The 23,691-nt window shown below is 44.2% G+C and overlaps 1 protein-coding gene across 2 annotated transcripts in view; it reads left to right on the top strand.

Annotated features, from left to right (window-relative positions):
• Nucleotides 1-3,804, top strand: part of PLA2G4A (phospholipase A2 group IVA) — a 71,198-nt gene extending 67,394 nt beyond the window's left edge. For both annotated transcript variants that reach the window (XM_015636328.2, XM_015636329.3), the window contains exons 17-19: nt 964-1,159; nt 1,362-1,519; nt 2,342-3,804. In XM_015636328.2, the coding sequence (XP_015491814.1) occupies nt 964-1,159; nt 1,362-1,519; nt 2,342-2,473 (486 nt within the window). In that variant the 3' untranslated portion in view covers nt 2,474-3,804. The remainder of the gene's footprint in view (nt 1-963; nt 1,160-1,361; nt 1,520-2,341) is intronic.
• The last annotated feature ends 19,887 nt before the right edge of the window (nt 3,805-23,691 follow it).

Below are 23,691 nucleotides of genomic sequence, written 5' to 3'. Positions count from 1 at the left end.
CCCTCATTACATGCTTTTGACTCATTATTTACAAATTATCTTGTTTACTGAGTTGTCACGAGGAAAAAGTAGCCTGTTTTCCAGAGCTCTTCACACAGTGTGCTTTGAGAGGCTGCTGTGTGCGGGGATTGACTCTGAGTACAACAATGTGTAGCCTGATGTTTAGGATCTCTCAGTGGTTGCCACAGCACTGGTACTGCTTTGCAAAGTAAAATTATGGATGGCTTTTCCCTCACTGTCAACTCTGTAAATTCACCCCCAGGTTTCTGGGGCAGACCACATTCCTTCCTGTGACTCATGTGGCAGGTGGTAGAGCCTGGGCAGGGTGAGTGAGGTGATCAGTTGGTCTTGTTGGGTCATCTGCACTGAGATGGACTTGATTAGTCCTGAGAACTACAGGATGGTTTGGTCTGGAAGGGATGTTAACCTCATCCCACCCCTGCCATGGGCAGGGACACCTTCCACTAGCCCAGGGTGCTCCAAGCCCCATCCAACCTGGCCTTGAACACTCCCAGGGATGGGGCAGCCACAGCTTCTCTGGTCAACCTGTACCAGGGCCTAACCACCCTCACAGGGAAGGATTTCTTCCCAATATCCCATCTAGCCCTGCCCTCTGCCAGTGGGAAGCCATTCCACCCTCGTCCTGTCACTCCATCCCTCGTAAACAGTCTCTCTCCATGTTTCCTGTTGGCTCCTTCAGGCCCTGGAAGGCCACAGTGAGGTCACCCCAAAGCTTCACCTCTCCAGGCTGAACAATCCTAGCTCTCGCAGCCTTTCCTCCCAGCAGAGCTGTTCCACCCCTCTGATCATCCTGGTGGCTCCTCTGGGCTCCCTCCATGTCTTCCTGTGTTGGAGACTTCATAATTTATGGATTACATTAACCAGCCCACATGATCCCTGTCTCTGCAAACCTCTTGACTTTGCAGTGGAAGCTTTTATGCACCTGCATCTTTCTCTTTCCAGGAAATCCTGCTGGCTGAAAAATGGGCCAAAATGAACAAGCTTCCTTTCCCCAAGATAGACCCCAACGTGTTTGACCGGGAGGGCATGAAAGAGTGCTATGTTTTCAAACCAAAGGACACCTCCTCGGAGAAGGACTGTCCAACCATCATCCACTTTGTGCTGGCCAACATCAACTTCAGGAAGTACAAAGCTCCAGGTGAGCTCACAAGTCCTGATGCTGAATCCATCTGTTCCTCTGGAATCACTTGATGGTTATATACTAGGAATGTTTTGCCTCTGAAACAACTCAAGCTTTGTCTGCAGTCCTTAGAGAAATAATTCAAAGGAACCGTTAAAAATAAGGTAATAAATCCTCAGCCCTAGCATTTGGATGGAATTTTTGTGTTTGTCCTGTGCAGGCGTTCCCAGAGAAACACAAGAAGAGAAGGATTTTGCAGACTTTGATATTTTTGATGATCCAGATACACCTTTCTCTACCTTCAACTTCCAGTATCCTAATGAGGCTTTCAAAAGGCTCCATGACCTCATGGAGTTCAACACCCTAAATAACATGGATGTAAGTATGGGGGGTTAAAGGGCCTGGATTGTTACAGGGAGATGAGTGGGTGATGTAAGTAAAGCCCTAAATCTGCCCTACAGAAGGTACAGGGTTTTGCCTCAGTGTTTGCCTGATTTTCTTAGTTCTTGGTTCTCGGTTCTTGCCTTAGTTTTGCCATTTTACCATCCAAAGCCACTGAAGATTAACTGAGCAAAGGTGACTTAAAGATGTAAACATGATGTGCAGGATTTTATACTTGGGTATTTTGTCTAATTGAACAAAAAGGACACTACAAGTTTTCTCTGAAGGAAATTTCTTTATCAGCTAACTCAGTAACAGTTATTTGTAATTGATAATTGGCAAAACATGACATCATGATCCCAACATCTGCGGAGTGACAAGTGTAATTATCATCCCAGATAAAATATGGGGGTTTTAATCAATATTGTGAAGAAAAATTGTTACGTCAGCACAAAGGAAATAAAAGTGAAGATTTAATTGTTCTCAACATAATTACTTTCTACATTCTTGAAATATGGATTTTCTTAGTGCTTGGATTTACCCTTCTGAGTTTCACTGGGGTTTTTTAAATACTGTGTATTTCCATGTGATTTCTTTACTGTTAGTGGCCTCCCTCATATTTTTATTAACCACATTAAAATCAGTGTTTTATACACTCAAGAAATACTGTTTGTACTAAAACTCATCAATCCCTTTGCTCAGTGATGGAGCAGAGCTAAAAGTGGGAGCAGCTGCTGTTAACAGGAGAAGGGGCTGTTCCTGCCCATTGCAAAGTGGTTCAAATGTGACTTTTCCTGCTGGCTCTGTTGTTCCCTGCAGGTGATCAAGGAGGCGATGATGGAAAGCATCGAGTACAGGAAGCAGAACCCCTCACGCTGCTCTGTGTCCCTCAGCAGTGTGGAGGCCAGGAGGTTCTTCAACAAGAGCAACCTCAACAACAACCACATGTAGAGGCTGTACCTGGCCCTGCCCCACCCAGAAACTGTTCCTGCCTTTGGAACTGGAGTCAAAAGGACTTGAGTGAAGTGTCCCTGCTCCTCACAGGGCTGTGCAACACTCCTGAACATGTCTTCTTGCGAATGTTCACGTTCCAATAGCAGTTTGTAATGCTTTTTTTAAGAACTAAAAACATTTCAGTAGGCTGAGATCCTAGTTTTTAAAACTGTGGACTTAGTTGGAGATCATTGGGTTCAGTGTCTTTTTGTTTTCTTACAAAACTGTAAACACTGGTTTCTTTTGGGGGGGGTAATTGATTTTTAATTGATGTTAACTGGGCATAGCTTCAAGGATAAGATGGAATTAGGAAAAAAAATTGAAATCTACTTTACTGCTATATGAGAATGTCTGTACTGCTCAGCAAAAACTAAACCTCTGATATTTTCTTTTTCTTATTTAATTCTCAAAATTACATTGCTTGAACTCTTGAGCTACTGGCAACCATGTGTTAAATTATTGTCAGTTTGTGTATTTCTGACCTGAATGTTTCTTCATAAATTGACAGTGATTTTGAATTTGAGCATGATTAAAACAACACATTTCTACAAAGGGACAGTGGCAATGTGTACTGGGGATTGGTAAAATGTGCCCAGGTAAGAATGTGAAGCCTTAAGGGCTATTTAAAAAATATATTCTTAGTACTTTGAATAATGAAAGACTGTGCATAGACAGAGATTATTTTAGTACCATCTCAACCAGTATTGCTGTAACTCTACAAATGCACAGAAAATGCAGCTGCACCTCTGAAAACTTTAATTGCTAAAATCAGTAAATCTTTGGAAAGGGAAATAATTACAATGCATTTATTTTAACAGCCACTGCACCTAAGAATTGTGGAATGGTTGGGGTGGAAGGGACCTTAAAATTGATTTCATTCCACCCACTGCCATGGGCAGGGGCACCTCCACCAGCCTAGGTTGATCCAAGTCTACATGCAAAGTTCTGTGGTTAAATAACATTTCCTGTATTATCAATAAGTTTTATTTCTGTTTGAGTTAGTGCATGTTTAAAATCATCAAGAGAGAAAATAGAAGTAACTTATCTTAGTGCTGCATAATTTAAACATTTTTCATAAATTCTGGAATACAGAAAGGAAATGGTACCATTTATTATTGTAATATTTTCTTTTAAATGTCATCTTTCCTTTTGGTAATGTAATATTTGTATTTTTTATTTTATAATATGTACCTACTCTGTTTTATGGAAGAGTTTTATCATGCTTTATACAGTTTATATTATCACAGTATTACCAGATGATAAAAAATAAAACTATATTTGTCACCTGCTGTTTTCAGACAGTTTTATTATGATAATTTGTGGGCTATTTTCAGTTCTTCTGTGAAGAGATGTGGAGCAGCTTGATGGTGTGGGGCAACTCACAAGACTGACAGTGCAAAGGGTGAGTCTTTGCTGCCTTTAATCTTGGATTCCTTACAAAGCAGGAAAGTTCCTTAGACATTATTTAAAATAATGTGGAGGGAGAATAATAGTGCAGGAAAAACCCTCTTCTGACACACAATCTGACACCAACCACATGTAGTTTTCCCATACCTAAAAATGTAATCCTTTGTTTCTCATTTTCCCTCCCTTTAATGCAGGTTCTTCTGCTTTCTGTGTACAGTATTTTTTTCCAACTCAGTGTGTGGTCCATAGGAGGCAGAAAAAGGTGGATTTAGAGAATTAATTATTTTGGGCTTCAAACATTACTGTAGGGGTAGTACATGGAAGATCCTTCATGCCTGAAGGACATGGAAGTATCACCCTGCACTGGTGAAGATGGTGTAGCCTTAGGGGTGAGCTCAGGTCCTGGGAAACATCTCTGGTATGGTCTGAAAACCAGCTCTGGTGGGCTCTGGAATCAGCTCTGGTGGGCCCTGGAAACAGCTCTGGTCTGCTCTGGAGAGCAGCTCTGCTGGGCTCTGGGACACCTAGCACTGAGCATGGCCTTGAGCTTCTCTTCTTGGGGACCTTGGGGGAGGCTGCAGCACCAGGATGGGCATTGGAAATCTGCCTGCCTTTTCCTTTACCAGCAGAAGGGAATGCTCAGAATAAACCCCACTGACCCGGGGAGCATTGGAGCTGCAGAGCAGTGACCTCAGCATATTTGTATTGGTGAGAAGAAAATCCATTTTGTCAGGGAATGGGGCTGCAGCCAATGCCCTTTCCTGTTCCCCTGGGCATGCTTTATCTGTGGGATGAAATCTGAGCACTGAGGGTGAGTGATCACCTGCAGAGCTGTTCCTACGGAGCACACAGAGCTGGTTTTCCAGGAGAGCTGCTTGTGCATAGGAGTGGATGTGGAATCAAATGTCAGTTGTGCAACTACTTGTGTTGACATAACAGGTTTTGCTCCGGTGCTCACTGGAAGCAAAGCCAAGCAGACGTTTCCTGGAGCTGTAAATTCACCCCTCACTGGCTCCTGGCACCTGGGATGGACAGGTTTGTGAGGGATGTGACTCATGCAGGAGGTTACACAGGGCCCTTCTCGTGCAGGGTGGAAGGCAGGGGCTGTGAGGGTTCCCTGGAATTCCCCATGGCAACACAAACACAGCACTGCTGTGCATGCGAGGAGCAGGCACTGAGGCAAAGCAAGGACACGGCAACTCCTTAACCTTTAGACAACCAAACCCCACAGGACTGGGCCCAACAGAAACAGGAATTCTTATGTGTCTGTGTAACCCATGAGTGCCAAGCCCCACAGACCTGAAATTAGAGAACAAAGACCGAGCCAAAACAGTCCTGATTTAATTAAGTTTTGTCAAGAGATGTTTGGGAGAAGAACTCCCAAAGCAGGCAGCCATGAACTTGGAGAGACCCATGTGGTAGGAGGGACCTGGATCTCAGGGGTGCCAGAAACACAGCCAGGTCTGAGAAAGACATGGGGGAAAATGGGGCACTGAAAGGGCAACCCCAGCTGTGATGGAGTCACTAGTGCTGGGTCTGATGTCTGCAGAGGAAACTTTCTGCAGCACCTGGGGCTTCCCAGCCACTCCATCTTCACCTGGAGCCAGCAGCCCATTTGTGAGGCTGTCCCGAGGCCTGTCAGAAGAACCTGAGGGAATTTAAAGTCAAACCAGCTTTATACTTAAATATTTTGTCTTTAATCAGTACAATGCTCTTCCAGTGTGTCCTCCTCACAGGCTGTGGCCAAACTGCCCACAGAAACCTGGGAACCTTGAGGTGGTTTTGGCCTTTGTATCCCTCTCAAATTCTCATCCAGAGACAATTCTCACTTGTTTTAGGCAAGTCAAAACTGAGCAGGGGAAAATAGGCAGCTCTGGGGTTATTTGGGAGTGAAACTGTAACTTCTGGCATTGAAGAATAAACTGCACTGGTAAAGATACACCTCCCATCCCTGGAAGTGTCCAAGGCCAGGTCAGACAGGGCTTGGACAACTTGGGATAGTGGAAGGGGATGGCACTGGATGGGCTTTAAGGTTTCTCCCAAGCCAAACCATTCCATGATTTTATGATTCTAAAGTTATATAATTTTTGGTGCCATTTTGTAATTTAGCTGCATTTCTGCTCGTCACCCAACTTTTTGGATGGATGGCTGGGCCAGCACTGACAGCATGGGACACGGGAATTGTGCCAGGCAGTCTGTAAGTTCTGGGATGAGGAGAATGTAGAAGATACCCTCCACATCCCGATGGTGCTTAACACCTTCCAGACACTTTCTCACAGCTTGTTTAAGGCATGTGCTGGAAAATACAGACCAGAATTAACACCATGGCTTTAAAAGAAATTGAGGCAAGTGTTTGGCCAGCGTGTTTGGTAAGCAAAGACACTGATGCTTTGCAGCTGTGGATTCAATGCAAATCCTGGTTCGGTTTTACCAAAACCCAGGGATTTGTCTGAGGGCATTTCTGTGTGACTCAGCCCCTGCTTCTGGCACTAATAATCCCTGGATGCTGCCAGCACAGCGAGAGACAGCCTGGAGGGCTGGGGTCTGGTCTGTGATGAGAAGGTCCCTCTGCTCCTCCGTGGGGCTCTTGCTGTTGGCTGTGGACTGTGGGATGAGGGATGGGAGCAGAGGCTGAAAGGAGGGAGGTTTGCATCCAAATGTGTGCCATGGGCAGTCTCAGAGTTTGCTTAGGATGTCCCTTTACAACGCGGGGAGGAAGCTCTTTTGAACTGATGCTTTTTTGACTTTGCAGAAATCCAGAAGTCAGTAATGCTGTTTGACTCTCATTTGCTGTTCCTCCCTCAGCTTCAAGCCTCTTTTAACGCCTTGTTTAAAACCATGTTTTAAACTCATTTTTAGGTAAAGAAATTGATTCCAAGGTGATACAGAGCAGGTTTCGATACCCCACCAGACCAAAGGACTTTTTCTGATGTTACCTCTGTGTCTTTTCTGTCTCTTTTTTCAAGAGCTGCCAGAAAATAAATGAGAGAATAATTTGACATCTGAAATCCACTGTGTCTTTATTACTCACTTCCTTTTCTTTTATTTTGGGATATTGTGATCATAGAATCTTTAAGATTGGGAAAGACCTAACAGAGAATCAAGTCCAACCATCAGTCCAGCTCCACCACCAGGTTTAGCAGTAAACCTTGTCCCTAGGTGCCAGATCCACATGTTTTTTGAACACCTTCAAGGACTGTGACTCCACCACACTTCATGACATGGCTGTGAGCTGGGATAGCTGGGATAGCTGGAAGATCCAGCAGCAGGTGTGGGGTTGTGTGAGGGAGCAGTGTTTCAGTACACTGAATTGAGGTACAGGAAATACAATCTCCTAGATTAACACAGGTATTTATACGGTTAAATGTATACATTTAATATTTATGTTCAATTTATGAACTGTCATTGCTCAAGACCAAACCCACCCCACTTTTCCTCTCACCCCTGGGGCCAGTGCATGTTTCTAGCTAAAGGAAGTATTTAAAGTATCAAAGATGATTGTCCTGCTGTTTGGTCCCTGTCATGAAAGGGCAGCAGTGTTGGGGTTGGTCTTTGTGCTTGTAAATTATTTAGTCCCAGTGGCAAGGAGGGTGAGTTGTGCAAGCAGCAAAATGTGATGAGAGTGACCTAAATTTAATAAAATGGCTAAAATCGGTGAGGATGTGAAAAGCAGGTGAACACTGAGGGATACTCAGTTGCCTGTTGGGGGCTTTAGGCACTCCCAGGGTGAGAAAGCCTCTGTCTTGAAGGCTGCAGCCTCTGGAGTTTTGTACAGTACACATTTTAATCTAGATGTTTTTCTTCCAGGCAGTGATAACTGCCCACAATATAAGTCAAATTCCTATCAATCTGAGTGAAAATTTGAAGGTACAGCGTTTAATCTAACACTGAGTTTTGTACTAAACCTAACCATCCTTCTGCTATGAGTTCTACCTCTGCCCAACCAAGGCAGTTCTGACATCTTGTAACCCAGGACAAGAGCAGTCTTTAATCAGTGTCTCATAATTTTCCCTTTCTATCTAATGTTTTGTTTTAGAACTTGTTTTTGGTGCACTGATTTAAAAGGATTTAGCAGGAGAGATCTGGACTGGACCAATGGCATGCCTGATACACAGAGTAGAAAACAGATCAGCAAATATCATAGAATCACACCTGGGTTTGGTTGGAAGGGACCTTAAATTTCATCCAGTTCCATCGGCAGGGACACCTTCCACTACCCCAGGTTGCTCCAAGCCCCATCCAGTCTGGCCTTGGACACTTCCAGGGATCCAGGGGCAGCCACAGCTTCTCTGGGCACCCTGTGCCAGGGTCTCCCGATGGTCACAGGGAACAATTCTTTCCCAATATCTAATCTAGTGTTGGTGGAGCTGATTGAAATGAAATAAACCCACCAGACTCTGTTTGATTCCTTAAATAGATGTTGACAAGAAGGAGGGGATGCCTGAAAGGGCAAGGTCCAAAACCAGCAGCCCCTTCTGTGTGTGTAACTGGAAGAGTGAGGCCAGAGCTCCTCCTGTGAAAATACAGCAGGGGCCAAGCTGGACAAACATGCCCTGGGAGTTGTGCACAGGAAAGTTACTCCCTTGAGCCTGGCATATGGATCTGAAGGCAATTTGCTATTTGAAGTTTGGGTTCCTTTCAAACCAGAATGAGGAGTTGGAGCCCTGCAGCTGCACCATGTCTGAACAGCTGAATTTGGTGAAGTTTGAAAGATTCATTCCAACGTAAAATTCCAGCATTTGTGTTCTACAGTGTGACCAAAGCCAACTCTTCTGCTCTGTTGTGTAATGTAATAAATGTCAGGTTGACAAATTCAACTCCATTGAAATGTTTTTTTATAACATGGTGTTGTAAGATGCACTTAACAAAAATTTGTTGGCTTAAAGGATGCCATTGAATTACTGTTCTTGGAAATGGCAAATCCTTACAGTGGAAAACAGCCCTTGCTCATATTTTCCCAGTTCCCTGTGTGGTAGGACACCGAGGAAAACTCTTACAAAACAAAGACCTTGGTGTTATGAATCCACAGGTAATAGCCAAGCAACGGTATTTTGCCGTCTAAACAAACATAGGGTGTTTAGGAAAAATAAAAATTACGTGAAGATCCAGCCTTTGCTTCCCAGAAGGAGGAGGACACAGCGCTCGAGTGAATCCCAGACGGTTTGGTTCCCTGGTGTCCCCATGTCTCCAGTCCCCCTCGCTGCTGTGGGCTGAAGGTCTTTGGCAGAGCGATGTGACCCGGAGAGGGAAGGGCAGTGCCGGCAGCCAGGGGCAGCTCCCTGCAAAACCTGGGCACCTCCAGCCTCCCTCAGCCCGCAGAGGGGAGAAAACCCTTGGCCAGGATAGCATCAAGTGCTAAATGCTGTGATGTACGAGGCCAGTAAATGGGGATTTAATGACTATTGACATTCTTCCTGTATGCACAAACAGCTTTTTGCAGGACATTAACACCAGGTGCCTCTGAGCAACCAGGCTGTCCCTCAGGGAACCTCTGGCACCGAATGAGTGGCTCAGGGACAACACAGTCGGTACTTCAAGCTGCAAAAAAGGTGATTAACCTTGGAACAAAAATCATTTCAGTAGAAAACTGGACAGGTTTCAGTCGTCCCTTACAGGAAGGCTTGGCTGCCCATTTGTCATCAGATTTTCCTCAGCAATCTTACCCCAAAACTTGATTTTCTCTACTTGTCAGTGGTAAAGCAGGAAAAATAATTTAAAGTATTTTCTTTTTGCCTCAGAATTCTGTACATGGATACAAGACGTTCATGACTGAATAGTTGAGCAGCTTTATGTTTTTGGATTCTCTACGTAAGTGTAAGGAAAACACGGACAAAGCACTCTCAGTGCCTGTGAGCACTGAGTCCCTCAGGTTAACCCAGCCCCCTCCACCTGTGAGTGCTGTTCAAGACTCTAAGTTTAGTTAGTTAGTGCACGGTTAATTGCCAAGTGATTTACATATCAACACACCTCCTTCATAGGGCTGTAGCTATTAAAGCTTTTGCCAGCCCATAGTTCACATTATGAACAAGGACAAATAAAAGGAACATATACCTCTGCTTCTAAAAGTAGGAAAATCGAGATTTCCAATGATTTTGGGGTGCTGACAAACCAAGGGAGACCTGGTGGCCTTTCTCTTATTCAGCAGGAATTGCAGGAGTTAGTGAGCGCCTGGGAGGGACCTTGGCACTGTGGCTGGGAATTGTAGTGTGGGATCCTCACGTGTCTCTCGTATTTTGCTCAGTGCCTTATTGGTTTTCTTGCCTTTAGGTATTTTCAGCTGTAAAGACCTAACAGCTAAGTAGCTCATAAATTATTATGTATCACTCTGAGAAGGCAAGAAAAAAATGAGACTCTTTGGTTTGGTTTAATTTTAAACTATAAGACTTTTTGATGCAGATAAACACATACATTTATTTATAGCAGCTGTTCTTTAGAGACAACAGAGCAAACATAACATTCAAGGTGTGTCAGATTTAGCAGCAAATTTTGGAAGAATCAATGACTTTTTGTGAGCTCTGAGCTGTATCTTGGGTAATGTTTTCTGGGTCCGCTTTACTGCAGTACTTCAGTTGCTGCGGTTGACATTCCATACGTTCATCCATAAAAACCACAGAATGGTTTGGGTGGAAAGGCACATTTAGGCTCATCTTGTTCCAACCCTCTCCCATGGGCAAGGACTCCTTCCAGTGGATAAGATCTGTTGGTTTGCTATTTTAAGAGGAGGACTCAGATGTAGTGTAGATCATTTACCTGTGCTGATAGTATGATTGAAGGTTTGATCTCAACTCTTTGTTTGTTTTTTTTTAATCAGGAGCAAAAATTACTGCCACTATTTCCTAAACTTGTTTACTCTTCTCTCCCATCTTTATTTCCCCTGCTTTGGGTCCTGTGAAAGCCCTGAAAGTCACAAGGGGAAATCTCAGATTAAACACTTTCTGTGTCAGAATTCCACAGTGAGGGGACTCACACAGAGGCAGGGTTGGGGGAAGAGCACTGGCACAGGGTGCCCAGAGAAGCTGTGGCTGCCCCTGGATCCCTGGAAGTGTCCAAGGCCAGGTTGGATGGGGCTTGGAGCAACCTGGGATTGTGGAAGTTGTCCCTGCCCATGGCAGGGCTGGAACAGGGTCCTTCCAGCCCAAATCAGTCTGGGATTCTATGAAGAATGGGAGGAATGGAAGCACTAAGAAAAGAGAAGAAATTTCAGCATTTCTTCCCCACATTGCCATGGACATCCCTAACAGCCTGATATCCATCAAAACACCAGTGGAAATCATCCAGCCTTTTTCTGTAGCCTCTGGCTGGCAGCACTTCCAAGCTGCCCAACCCTTCAGCCAAACAGGAGAATTAATGAGCCATGAGGTTCTTCCCACAGCATCGTGCATGGCATTGTTTTAAATCTCCAACCCTGAACTAAGCAAACTCTTCATTCCTTCTCAGTTAATATTTACCTGCAAAATGAGGCTGGATTATTTCACAGGTTATTTTGTAATCGTTACCTGCTTTATTTTGTTTTCCTGACAACGAATCACAGAATTCTGAGGTTGGAAGACACTCAAATATTGTATCAAACTATGGCTCAGATCCATGGGCAATGTGATTAAGGACAGTTGTGCAGAATCTGAATTTTTATCCAGAGCAACCTCTCTCCAATTAGTGGCTAAATTTGTTTTGGAATTCAACAAATAACTCCACAATGAGAATAGTTTTTTAGGAACTCAAGGAACTTTTCAGAATTGTGTAAAAACTACTAAGAAATATCTCTTTGGAAATCAAGGAAACTTTCAGAACTACAAAAAATATCTCCAAAAGTCATGAATTTCTAACAGTGAGAAATGTTAACAATTAATTTAACACTTCCTTGGTTTAGAATTAATACAGGATATGTTTCTTTGATGTGAGAAGAAAAAAAAGGTTCTGGAGAATGTTTTGTTGGCACTCTGAAATGGACATGAATGTAAATTTTCAATGACAGTTCCTTCCAGCACTAAGCCAACCCTGGTTAGTGGCACTGTGGAAATGGGGTGGTTTCAGTGGGCACAAAATTGGTGGAGTGGCTCAGCAGTCCAACATTTTTTCCCTGTTTCCCCCTTGTAAGTTCTGTTAGACCCTGTGTTTGCAGCAATGCTCCTATTTTGTTCCTTGTCTCCTAAACAAAATGTTTAATTGAAGTTTTGTCCAGGTGACCCTCCCAAAAGTGTTCAGTTGTCCCCATACATTGTTTCTAAATTTGAATAACAATAATTATTAGGCAGATCTAGCAGCATAGGGAGGGAAATATGTGATTCCAGGCACCACACAGACTTTTCATTCTAGCAGGTGAAGTGTTTAAATTCAAATATCATTTTTTGGGGAGTACTTTGAAGAAATTTGTTTGCCTGTTGCTCTGCTTGGCACTGACAAGAAATGGTGTAAATAAATAGAGAGCATGCAGTGGGCTGTGTAAGAGGTTCATTTTCCATAAAAATCTGATGGAGGAGACAGAGAGTGCTCTTCTTCAGGAACTTTTGCTACAGATTGAAATGTAGGAGACACAAAAAGCAGTAGCATTTCCCACTGATTGTCTGCAGATCAAGCAAGTTGCAAAGGCAGCTGGAGGTGACTTCAGTCAAATAGAAGTGTGCTGAAAGGAATGGGGAAGGTAATGGGCTTTTGATGTACATATATATATATATATATATATATATATATATATATATATATATGAAAGACTCCCTCGTTCTGTGAAATTCAGCCACGTTGTGAAGCTGCACAGGGAGGATAAAGACATTCTCTGGTTTGCAGGATTGCCAGGGAAACCAGCCCCTTGCTGGCAGAGGGGCTCCTGTGCCCACGCTGCTGTCACTGGTGAGGGAAGGGGCCCGTGGAGGCTGCTGCCATCCTGCTGCTCCCTGGAGAGCAATCCAAGGGTGGGAACAGGGAGAATGTGTGCACCACATTCAGGGGAAAAGCCTGAGCCAGGGATGGAAATGGTGCCTGGGAATCACTGCTCTGCTGCTCTGAAGGGAAATGGTTTCATTTAAACACCTGCAGCACTCCTCATGGAACCAGGGCTTGGAGCAGGTGGATCCAGCCTGCAGTGTGGAACCTCCAGGGCTCTTCTCCCTTCAAGAGGCAGAAGAGGCTCCACTGGGGTCAGTGCAGAACAGAAACTCAGAGTTTTCTCAAAAGTACCTTAAAATATTGGTAGTGCCCTCCACAACTTTTTTTTTTTTTTTTTTTTTTTTTTTTTTTTTTTTTTTGAGGAGAGAGCTGTGAGGAATCATGGAGTCATGGAATCCCAGGCTGTTTTGGATTGGAAGGGACTTCAAAGTTCCTCCCATTCCATCCCCCTGCCATGGGCAGGGACATCTTCCACTGCATCAGGTTGCTCAGGGTACAAATCCAGACAAATACATTTTACTAAAGTGATTAGAAGCTTACTTAACTTTGGCTTCTTTCCTTTGATAAAAACATGGGGTGGGTTTATAGAATGTTTTCCTTGCTGCCAATTGTTATGTCCTTCATCAGTATTCAGAAAGGCTTGAATAGATCAGCAATAGAAAACTCAGCCCGTAAGTTATAAACTCAGCACACAGTCAGTGATTGGGTACTCTGAAGTAGTCTTATCAATTTGTCAAAGTGTAAATATTTTTCCTCTTTTTTTTTTGTAAAAGAAATCTATTTTTAAATGTATACAATGTCTTGCCTCAGTGATCTCTTTGTAGTGAATTTCAGTGACAAACCAGATTTCCCCCTGCTCTTTTTATTTCCTCTTTCAATCTGTTGCTGATCATAACCTTGTGTTTGTAACATGAAAGATCAAGATATGATAGACTTGCACTTTGAAGTTTCTGCCCAATTTGACTAATTTCTTCAGTAAAAGGTTTGTTTTTCTTCATTCGGTAGTTTGTGCTCAAAACATGGATATTGAATATTCACTTCTCACTTTAAACCCAAGTAATTTTAGCTTAAGGACACCGGAAAACACAGTAGGGACTTTTACTATGGAATTTTGCAATTCACTGCATTACAGTGCTTCTGTAAAGGATGTAGAAAACTGAAGCTGAGGCCAGGAGAAGGAGTCAAGGGTCTGTCTGGAATAAATTGATAGCAAAGATGTGGAGAAAGAACAAATTGCTGATTTGGTGTGCACGCAGCTGCAGCAACCTGAGCTTGGTGCTTGGAGCATGAGGAGCCCTGAAAACTGGAAATGGAGGTTGATTCTCATTTTGTTCAGTTTCTATAACTGTCCTTATGTGTCTTTTCCACCTGCCTTCCTCACCCTGATGCTGCAGGACCGTGCTGGGCACTGCCCCAACACAAACCAGTCCCACGGGCAGCATCTCCTGGTTTCTGGGCGCCACCTCTTGGTGCTGGGATGGCTCCTCCGTTTGGTGCTGAACATGGGCCCGAGGGATGGGCTGTGCCCGGATTTCTGTTCTTTTCCGAGGAAAGCCATGGATGTGAGGGACAGCAGCTCTTCTGAAAAGTCCCTGCGGCAGCAACTGGAAGTTCAGTACCGCCACCCAAGGAAAAGAGAAATACCTGCACCTCTGAAACCAGTTCCAAACCTGCCCTTGTGAATGACATGGTTGTGACCTGAAGTGGATTTTAGTGTTTTGGGTCAGATCAGGACTCTCTGGTTGGGTTTTGTTGCTGTTTTACTCCTTATTATTGTTTTTGTGGGTATTTTTATTCTGCATGAGTAACCCATGCCAGATCTTCCAGAGAAACCCACTATATCCCATAGGGAGACAGTGGTGTGAAGTGGAAACATCACAGGATGAGGTTCAGCATTCTGTTCATTAACTCACACAAGCACAGGTGCATTTCTCCACTGCCTCTTCAGTCATCCACACAGGCTCTTGCACAACTGATTAAAGTTTCAATAATGGATGAAGAGAATGCATTTTGGATCCTTTGTTGTTCTCGGGGAGGTGGATTTCCCGGGATGGTGCCTGCAGGAGGGGTTTAGGGACTGGTCTGCCAGATCCGGGGGGCTTGCAGGGAGCAGCCCGAGCAGATGGGAATGGCTTTCTTCAGGATCCCGCTTGGATGAGAGCTCATTCCTGAGCTCCCTGGGGCTCTAGTGGCTCCTGAGAGCATGAGTCAAAGAACTGCAGATGGAGTGGGATGGAAGGTGAGGGTTTTAGCTTGAAATAAGCCCTGTGCCCTGTGCCTGAGCATCACTGCGTTCAGGCACTCATCCCTCCTCTTGCCATGAGCCTTCCCACCAGAGCACTTCGCCTTCCCCTGCTCCCAACCCTGATGGACTTCACTGGCTAATTAATAATTGCCAGCACCCTTAGAGCTGCTAATGAATAAATATTCACCTTGCAGCCTGCCTGGAGCCATGAAGAGGATCTGGAGGGGAAGGAGTTAAATACTGCTGTTTTTCCCAACAGGGATTTGTTACACAACACCCTCAGATGATTTACGGTCTGTCTCTGGTCCTACTACCCAGGATTAACTGATTTAACCATTCAAGTGGGATAAAATGATAAAACTGAAAAGTAGTCCATGGATTTCAGCAACAAGGGTGCTCTTTAAAATTTATTTTATTTTATTTTATTTTATTTTAGTTTAGTTTAGTTTAGTTTAGTTTAGTTTAGTTTATCCAAAACAACAAAACAACCCTGCCTTTTGCAATGGATGGGGCCTGGACATTTTTTATATTCTTCTTTATTTGCAGTTTGGCTCTACCAAAGCCAACATTACTTACCAGGAGGTGGAGAGGGAACAGTGCTACAATCTGGGTCTGTGGGACAGCTTGGAAAAGCACAAGGATATTCCCTCATTTTAGCACATCTTAAACAGGTATTAAGAAATTGTTAACAAGAAGCAATAAAGGTTTTAAAGGAATGGAGGGGGGTCCACGAGTATTTAAAAAGCAGGCTGGAAAGTGCAGGTGGTGAAGTCAAAGCAGAAAGTAACTAGATCAAGCTGCACCAGTGGAAATCTGGTGTAAATGTTCTCTCCCCTCCCCATACAAGGAAGAAGTTTTTACTGGGAGGATGGTGTGGCCCTGGCACAGGTTGATCAGAGAAACTTGCTTTCTGTGGCTTTCTTTTTCCCCCTTTCAGAAGACAATCAGCAGAACTCTGCTCAGTTCCACTTGGAGTCAAAGTGAACATTAGGAAGGAAAGGAACTGGAAATGGCTTCTGAGTGGTCAATCGTTGGCTTTCATTATTGGATTAACTAGGACAGCAACCCCAGAAGGGCAGGAGCAAAACACTGGAGATCAAAGTTCCAGGATTTATTTTAATTTTTAATGAATATTTTTTTAAATGAAAATGTGGTGATCTGGGTTCTCCCTGCTCCCCATTTCCCCCCCATCCAAACACAGGATTTTGACTCAATGCTCTTACAGGTCCTTTCCAGCCTTAATGATTCCATGATTATAAGTGCATAATGACAACTATCAGATCAATAACATTTTATTACTTTCTGCTATCCCAGACATAATTCAAGGACCCAGCTTTGTTCCATGAATCTGAAATTGTTGTGAATGGGTTAGGCTTGGAGTTGAATACCGAGGTGGGAATTGCAGACTCATTTCCAGCACCAGAAAGGAGCTCACAGGGATCATTACTCACCTTGTTTACCCTACAGGCCACCCTGAGGCTTTGTGTCATTGCCCATTTTCCATATGGAATCCCAGTGCCTGGTGTTCTCCTTGGCTGGCTGGTGCAGGCAAAGCTGGGAGGCTCAGGGACATCAATCAGGCCACCCAGATACTCACAAGGCTTCTAACACTGCACTATATTTCTGAGTATTTGAGTTTATCCTCCTCCGGCTGCCGTGTGTTAAGCAGTAAAACTGGAATTATTCCATCAAATCTCCTTGGTTTATTCTTTGCCTATAATATGGCCAGGTTTTCCTGTGTCTGGAGCAATAGACAAGGGGAAAAAAAGGAAAACAAGTAGAAACTGAGTTTTCTGAAAAATAAAATTAGTGGTTCCTATTTTCTCTCCTGTTTGGTAGGACCCTGGAAACAAGCTGGAGTAAAATCTCTAATTATAACAGTTTTATCTGGAGAAAAATGAATGAATGAAAAATATTTCATTTGAAATAGAAATTTCACATAAATTTGACAAATATGGGATATGGAAGTGTCCAGGTTGGATGGGTCTTGAAACAACCTGGGACAGTGGAAAGTGTCAGGGAGTGGCACTGGGTGAGCTCTGAGGTCCCTTCCAACCCAAACCGTTCTGGGATTCTGTGTGACGTCTGTCGAGCAAATGGGAGTCAAGGCACAGACTGAGGAAATAATAATGTGGGATTTTGGGAAGTGTGGGTGCATGTTTGGGGCTGAAAAGAGACTGAAATCTTCTACTCTTTTATTCCTAGGAGGAGTCAGGAAATCTGCAAATGGCTCAAGGGACAATTCGAGTGATGGGTGCTCTGACCTTGCAAAGCTGGATTTTGAAGGCAGTATCCCAAGAGGTCAGTATGTGTTTGTACGTCCAAAATGCTCTGAAAATGCAATGAATTCCCCTTTGTAATCTCACCCTCAGCTTTTGACCCCGGTCATTGTTTAATACAAGCAGTAAATGAGAGGAGATTAGCACTGAAAGAGACTGAATAGTCCAAGAGAGCAGTAAGGAACAAACAGAGTTAGTCTAAAATCTGTCTTTTGTGGGTAGTGTGGGCTCTTAACGTTTTTGTTTCACGTTTTTTTTCTTTGAGGGGAGGGAGTCAGGGAGATGGAGGTGGGACCGATGCTGATGTGTCACCTCGGGTCCAGCAAGCCTTCCCTGAGTGCTGGGACAGAGAGGCTGTCGGATAAATTCTCACTGCACCTTTATGGTGCTAAATTGGTCTTTTAGCTGAAGAGATTTTAGACTCTTCTCGAGATCATATCTGTCTCTGAAGGTAGAGGAGTAAAATGTGACACTGCTGTCCCTCAGGGCTGCAAGCATTTCAGCTGGAGAGCTCTGGAAATGAAGTCAGAGGGCCCTGAAATGAAGTGCTGGGGAATTTTGCTTTCGAGGCTGCATTATCCTGGTCTGCATGAACTACCTGAGGTGATGATAGAAAGGTTTCCTGCTTTCCCATGGGATGGGGTGGTGGAAGAGCTCTGCAGGAACAGATTTACTTGCAATTTGCTGGCTTAGCACACTGCCGCACACAATTTATATTTTTCTGTGGGAGCCAGGAGCATGTGCAGCCTCTTCCCAGGGCCTCTTGCTCTCCAGGCAGTCTTTAACCTCTGTGCTGTTACTGACCCCTTTTTGGGGCTCCTCAGAAGTTCCCCAGGCCCACCACATTTGTACATCACACCCAGCTGACAGCTCTCTGTCCTGCAGTGTCCCTGGCATGGCTGGTTGCTATTTCTGAATGCTGCTTCAAGCTCATGCCCTGCAGTAAAATTTTAGTGGGAAACTTAATGAGGTGGGTTTTTTTCACCTCTGGGAATTATTTTCTTTGAAAAGCACGTATTCACAGCTACTCCAATGTATTTTCAGAGGTGGCAGGAGGAGAGTAGAGGCAAGGGAAAGGCACCCAATATGTTTTGAGCTGATGGGAAAACCAAACCACGGTGGTTTGACCTTTCCAAAAATGAGAAACTATCAAGAAGCAACAAATCTCTCCATCAATTTGATCCCTGGCAAAATCAGCCCCCAATTCCTGATGTATTTAAGAGTTAGGCTAAGACACCACAGGTGGGATCCAGTTTTCAGGAGAAGCTGCTGGAAGCTGTTAATCTTACAAAAACACATGTGGAGGAGGTACCAGCCCTCTTGGACTTGATATTCCTTTGTCACAGCTGGAAATTTTCTATCAGGAGCTGGAGCAAACCCTGAAGTGGTCAATAACAACCATTTGAGAGAAGGAATAAATGAGCCCAAATCTGAGAGCCCTGCAGAATTTACCCCAGAGAGTGTGAGTTATTTAGGTTTAGTTATTTAGCTCTTTAAACAGTATTTCAAATAACCATTAATTCCATTTAGTTGGGAGTTTCAGAGGGTGATTGTGAGTGAGGAGAAAGAATTTCTTACAAAAAAAAAAAGAAAAAAAAAGAAGGAAAATCAAGAGCTCCTCGTACTTTGTTTCACTTGCACATGAATCCATGTGAATTACTCGGCCTCCTGATCCCTGCTCTGCTGGAGTGGATCATTTGACACCGTGGAGAAGGGATCTTTGTGGAAATAACTTGTGCTGATGACTTATTAGCACTCAAAAATAGGAGAACATAGCAGTGAGACCCCAGAATGTTACTGGAAGCTACAGAGGGCCTGTGGGGCTTGTAAACACCTGCAAGGAGTGGAAACAGAATCCTTCAGGGATGCAACAAGGACACTGATAAAGCTGATTAGGGAATAACAAAGGGAACAAAGAACAAGAGTCCAGCATACAGTGACTGCCCATAAGAAAGGAAAACTGGATACAGCATGTGATTTATGCATAAATGAGGAAAAAGCAAGTAAGCAAACCATTCAGATAGCCACAGACTGGAGAAGAAATTCCATTAACAGCATCAGAATCCTCCTGGTGAGGAAGGTGGGATGTTAAGGACAGTGAAGGGACATTCAGGCTCAATAAGTAGAAAGGGGGAACTCCTAGAAAAAGGGGGAGATGTGAGAAAGTTCTGCATGTCCAGGTTGTAACCACCCCATCATTGCAAAAGGGCTGAGCCAGTTGGATGCTTGGCACCCCAAGTGTTTGTATCTTTGCAATTGGACTAAAGTCCTGGGCTGGACTATGCTTTAATTAACCTGTTAACAAATTATTGTCTCTGCATGTAAATTGTGTTCCTTTGGCTCAGGTGGGTTAACAAGGAGCTGATGAGGTCATCTGCCCTCTAAAGTCTGGGTGCAACAATAATGTAGGATGGCTAAGGGCTTTTCTGTGCCCTTCCAGAAAGAACAGAAGTGGCTCCTTGGGCAGAAGTTGTGGTAACAGCTGCACAAGGTGTTAGGTTTAGGTGGAGTTCCAGTAAAGGAAGAGAGAGAGATTGATTGATATCTGCATGGATTTTTGCTGCTGCTTGTTTTGCAGCTGGGGGTGGAGGGGGGAGTGGGAGAAATGAGCTCTGATTTTAGTAAATGTGTAATGATATAGGAAAGGAGGAGAAGGCGCACTTCCAAAGCTTGTGCTGGATGTCTTCTAGCACAGGGACATTCAGACAAGGTTCCAAACCAGCCAAGGCTGTTGGCTTTGTTTAGTTTTCAGACAATTGTTACAAGAGCTGATGCTTTTCAATCCCTTCTCATCAGAGATGAGGCTTCAGGTGGTTGAGCCAGGTGACCAGTCCTCTGCCATTGCTGGCTGCTGATTTCAACAGAATGGAGAAATAAAATTCACCCTCACAGACTTCCAGACTGGTTTGAATTGGGGGTGATCTTAAAACTTACCTTGTTCCACCCCTGCCATTTTGGGGACACCTTCCACTCTTCCTTCCTGCAGACTCTCATCTTTCCTCACCTGCTGTGGGATTTGTGGGATATGTGTGTCTGTGTGTGTGTGTTATTAATTTACCTCTTTGGTCAGCAGAGATGCCATAATATCCCATTTAAATTTGGCAAAGTGGGATTTGACTGGGGCTGTTAAGCAGCTCTAAGAACAATGTGGGGGGCGGGGGGAATAAAGGAACGCCCTTACTTTCTCCCTTAATCTGTTCCCATTCCCGAGGATGTTTTCCCTGCTCTGGAAGTTCTCCCCACATCCTCTAGATGCTACTCGTGCTCTGCAGGAGCTGGAATTCCTGAGCAAACCCCCGAGACGAGCGTGTGGAGCTCCTTCTGTGCCAAACCCAGCACCAGCCACCTCCCTCCCCTCTCCTAATTCGTTTTCTCGATTGTTCCTGTCACATTGGGAATTTACAAAATTGTCACTTAAGAGGAGAAAGTGACAATTTCCCTCGGAATCTTGTGGTTGCAGGGACCTCTCTCACCCTTTTCCCGAGCATATTAAATGCACCCAGTGCAAGGCTTTGGAGAGCAAAACAGCAAATAGTAAGGCTGCCCATTTTAACCCTTCCTCGAGTCTGAGTTCAGTCCTGTGAGGAATTTCTAATGAGCTTTACACTCTGTGTTATTAGTTCAGGGATTAAAGGAATGTGTTGTGAAGTTTGCCATTAATTTTAATTTTGGGTTCTCATGTTTTTACCTGCTGTTGTTCTGTTATATTAGCACATAGGAAAATGTCTTTTTAAAGAGAATTTGTGTGTCTTTGTGTCTCTTCTGTTGTGTTTTTGCCCAACCACTCTCTGGGGGAAGAACCTTTTTCTGATATCCAGCCTAACCCTCCTCTGACACTGCTCCAGCCATTCCCATGCTCAGATTAATTGTAAAACTGAGCTTGATCTCACAGGCTTGACTTCTACTCTTTTTATTTCCACTTCACTGGGACTGGGAGACCTTCAGCCAAACATCCCAGTGCAGAAAGTCTGGAGGAGGTTTTCAATCCACAATCACACTGAGAGGTCCAGGGAAGGTAAAACTATACATATATCCTGCTGAATGGCCCCAAAATTGCCTCTGGCTGTCTGCAGTTTCAGCAGGGTGATGTTGCAGGGGTTACCCATAAATCACAAATCAATGGCAAACTGGAACTGAAGATGAGGGAGCAACGACAGCTTCTGGGAATTTACAGAGAAATCCTGGCCTTCACAGAGTTAAGATATTTAAATCCCAGGTTGCATTTCTGTGCCAGGGCTTTGCTGGGTGGCCTCAGCCTCTCCTTGCCTCTCCAGTCTGACTTTAACTTCCCCTCCTTGTCTGTGCCTCCAGTGACCAGGGAGAAGGGCTCAGCTCAGTGTGGCATGAGTGTTAATTAGTGATAGATCACTTAAGCTGTGGAAGAGCTGCTTGTGTGTGGTTTGGGGTGTTATTTTCAAAGGTCAGGAAAGAAAAGAGCAGCAAACCCTCCATCTCAGAGGGGATGCTGTTTCAAAGTGACTTTGGACAAAAGCAACAAAATTCTCCCTCAGTACCCACAACTACATAGGTGTGGTGTAAAACCTCTGGTCACATGAAAATGTTTTCACAGGAAAAATGCAACTTTTTCAAAGCATCCCCATGGCTTCAGCTCTGAGTTATTCCAGTTACTTCTGCATGCAGCATTTTAAAATGTTTATATACAATCTAGTTAATATGAAGCCCTTCATAAATTTTAACTGTCTGTGGGAACAGCTCAATAAATTTCTTGACCCAGCCAATTGTGTCTCTTGTAGGAAGTATTTAATGTCTGTTAGGAGCCCCAGGCAGGTGGGATTTGGCAGATTCATGGTTGGCTGTCAACAAGCAAAGGGAGCAGCCTGGGAGTGCTTTTCCTGCCCCAGACCAGGTTGTACAGGGTCTGCCTGAGGTTCCTGGGGCTCACAGAGAAGGGGACCAAGATCATGGTGAACTGCTGCTAAAATGTGGGGTCTGTTTCCTAGGGCTCATGGACATCAAAGCTTGGACATCCCTGCTCTAGTAGAAAGTATCCCTGGATAGCTGGATGAGCTTTAAGGTCGTTTCCAATCCAAACCCCTCTGGCACTTTGTGGAGACCCATGTTGCAGCTATCTCTTCTCCCTGGAAGGTTTTAACTCAGGCCTCCAAGAACAGGAGGTTCCCCAGAAGGCTGTTTCTTTCTTGCTGCCTGAAGCACAACTTCCCTTGGGGGTCAGTATGGATATTAGCTGATGATCCCCACTCCAGTGGTGTCAAAGGCATTCATTTCTTAAATTAATTTCAAAAGCACAGAGAAATTCTCATGCCAAACAATTCTGCTGGGTCACCAGCCCCAGATAATTCATATTTGCTGAGGTGAGGGAGGTGCTGAGCATGATCCTGCTGCACAGAGCTCTTCCTGGTCCCACCCTGCAGTATTGTGTTCCAAGACTTTCCTATCCTTTCTCACAACTCAGCAAAACAGGAATGTGGACAGATTTCTCTTCTTACATGTTGTGTTTGCACAACACTTGGTTGTGTGCCCTGTCCCAGCTTAAATGTGCAAAGTGTTGAAAACCCTTCATTTTTCTCTCCTTGCCAGATACTAGTTTCTATTTTTGCTATCTTGCTGAGAATCCAATGCTCTTCCAAGTGCTCCTGGGGAAAAAAAAAACTATGCAGAAGTGCTGGATCTCATCCCATCCCCAGTCATCTACTCCCTTAAGCAGATCATGAAAGAAAGAAAACAGAGTAGTTCAGAGATGATTTTTATATCAGAAGCAATTTCCTTGTCTGCTCCAAAGTGCTGACTGCACCATGCACATGGTCCCTGCACACCCTGGGACCAGCACCTGCAGCTGCTGGACTGCCCCAAACACCCCAATTGTTCCCAGAAGAATAAAATGAACAATTTTGGAGAGTGCCCTGGGGATGCAGGCTGTTAGCCTTTTTCATATTGTTGTGCTTTTGCTTTTACTGAGGCTTTTCCTGGTTGTGGCTGTTCCAAATGATCCCAGAAGGGATTTTACACAGGGTGTAAATACAATCTGATGGGTGAGGACTTTGGTAGTTTGGAAGGGTATGCTTTCATGTAGGTGTTTTGCAGGTTTAATTTTCATTTGGTTTGGTTTGGTTTGTGTCAGGAACTGGAATTGGATGGGGATTTCATTGCTACAGATGGTGCCTTGACAGAAATCTTTGGTCTAATACAAATGGAACAGAAATTTCAAATGATGCCCACAGGCTCAGGAGAAGAGAATCCAGATCAGTAATGCAGCAGGTGTTGGCCATTTGTAATTCCTGCTTCCCCATTTGGGCAATATCAAGCAGCCCTTCAGTGCTGGGACTTGTGCAGCTTTGGCTCTGATGTATTGATGTCAGCAATACCTTTTATTTTTCCCTGAAACA

Source organism: Parus major, chromosome 8 (assembly GCF_001522545.3).
Source record: "Parus major isolate Abel chromosome 8, Parus_major1.1, whole genome shotgun sequence".
Taxonomy (NCBI): Eukaryota; Metazoa; Chordata; class Aves; order Passeriformes; family Paridae; genus Parus; species Parus major.
This window is presented reverse-complemented; position numbering and strand designations above follow the sequence as displayed.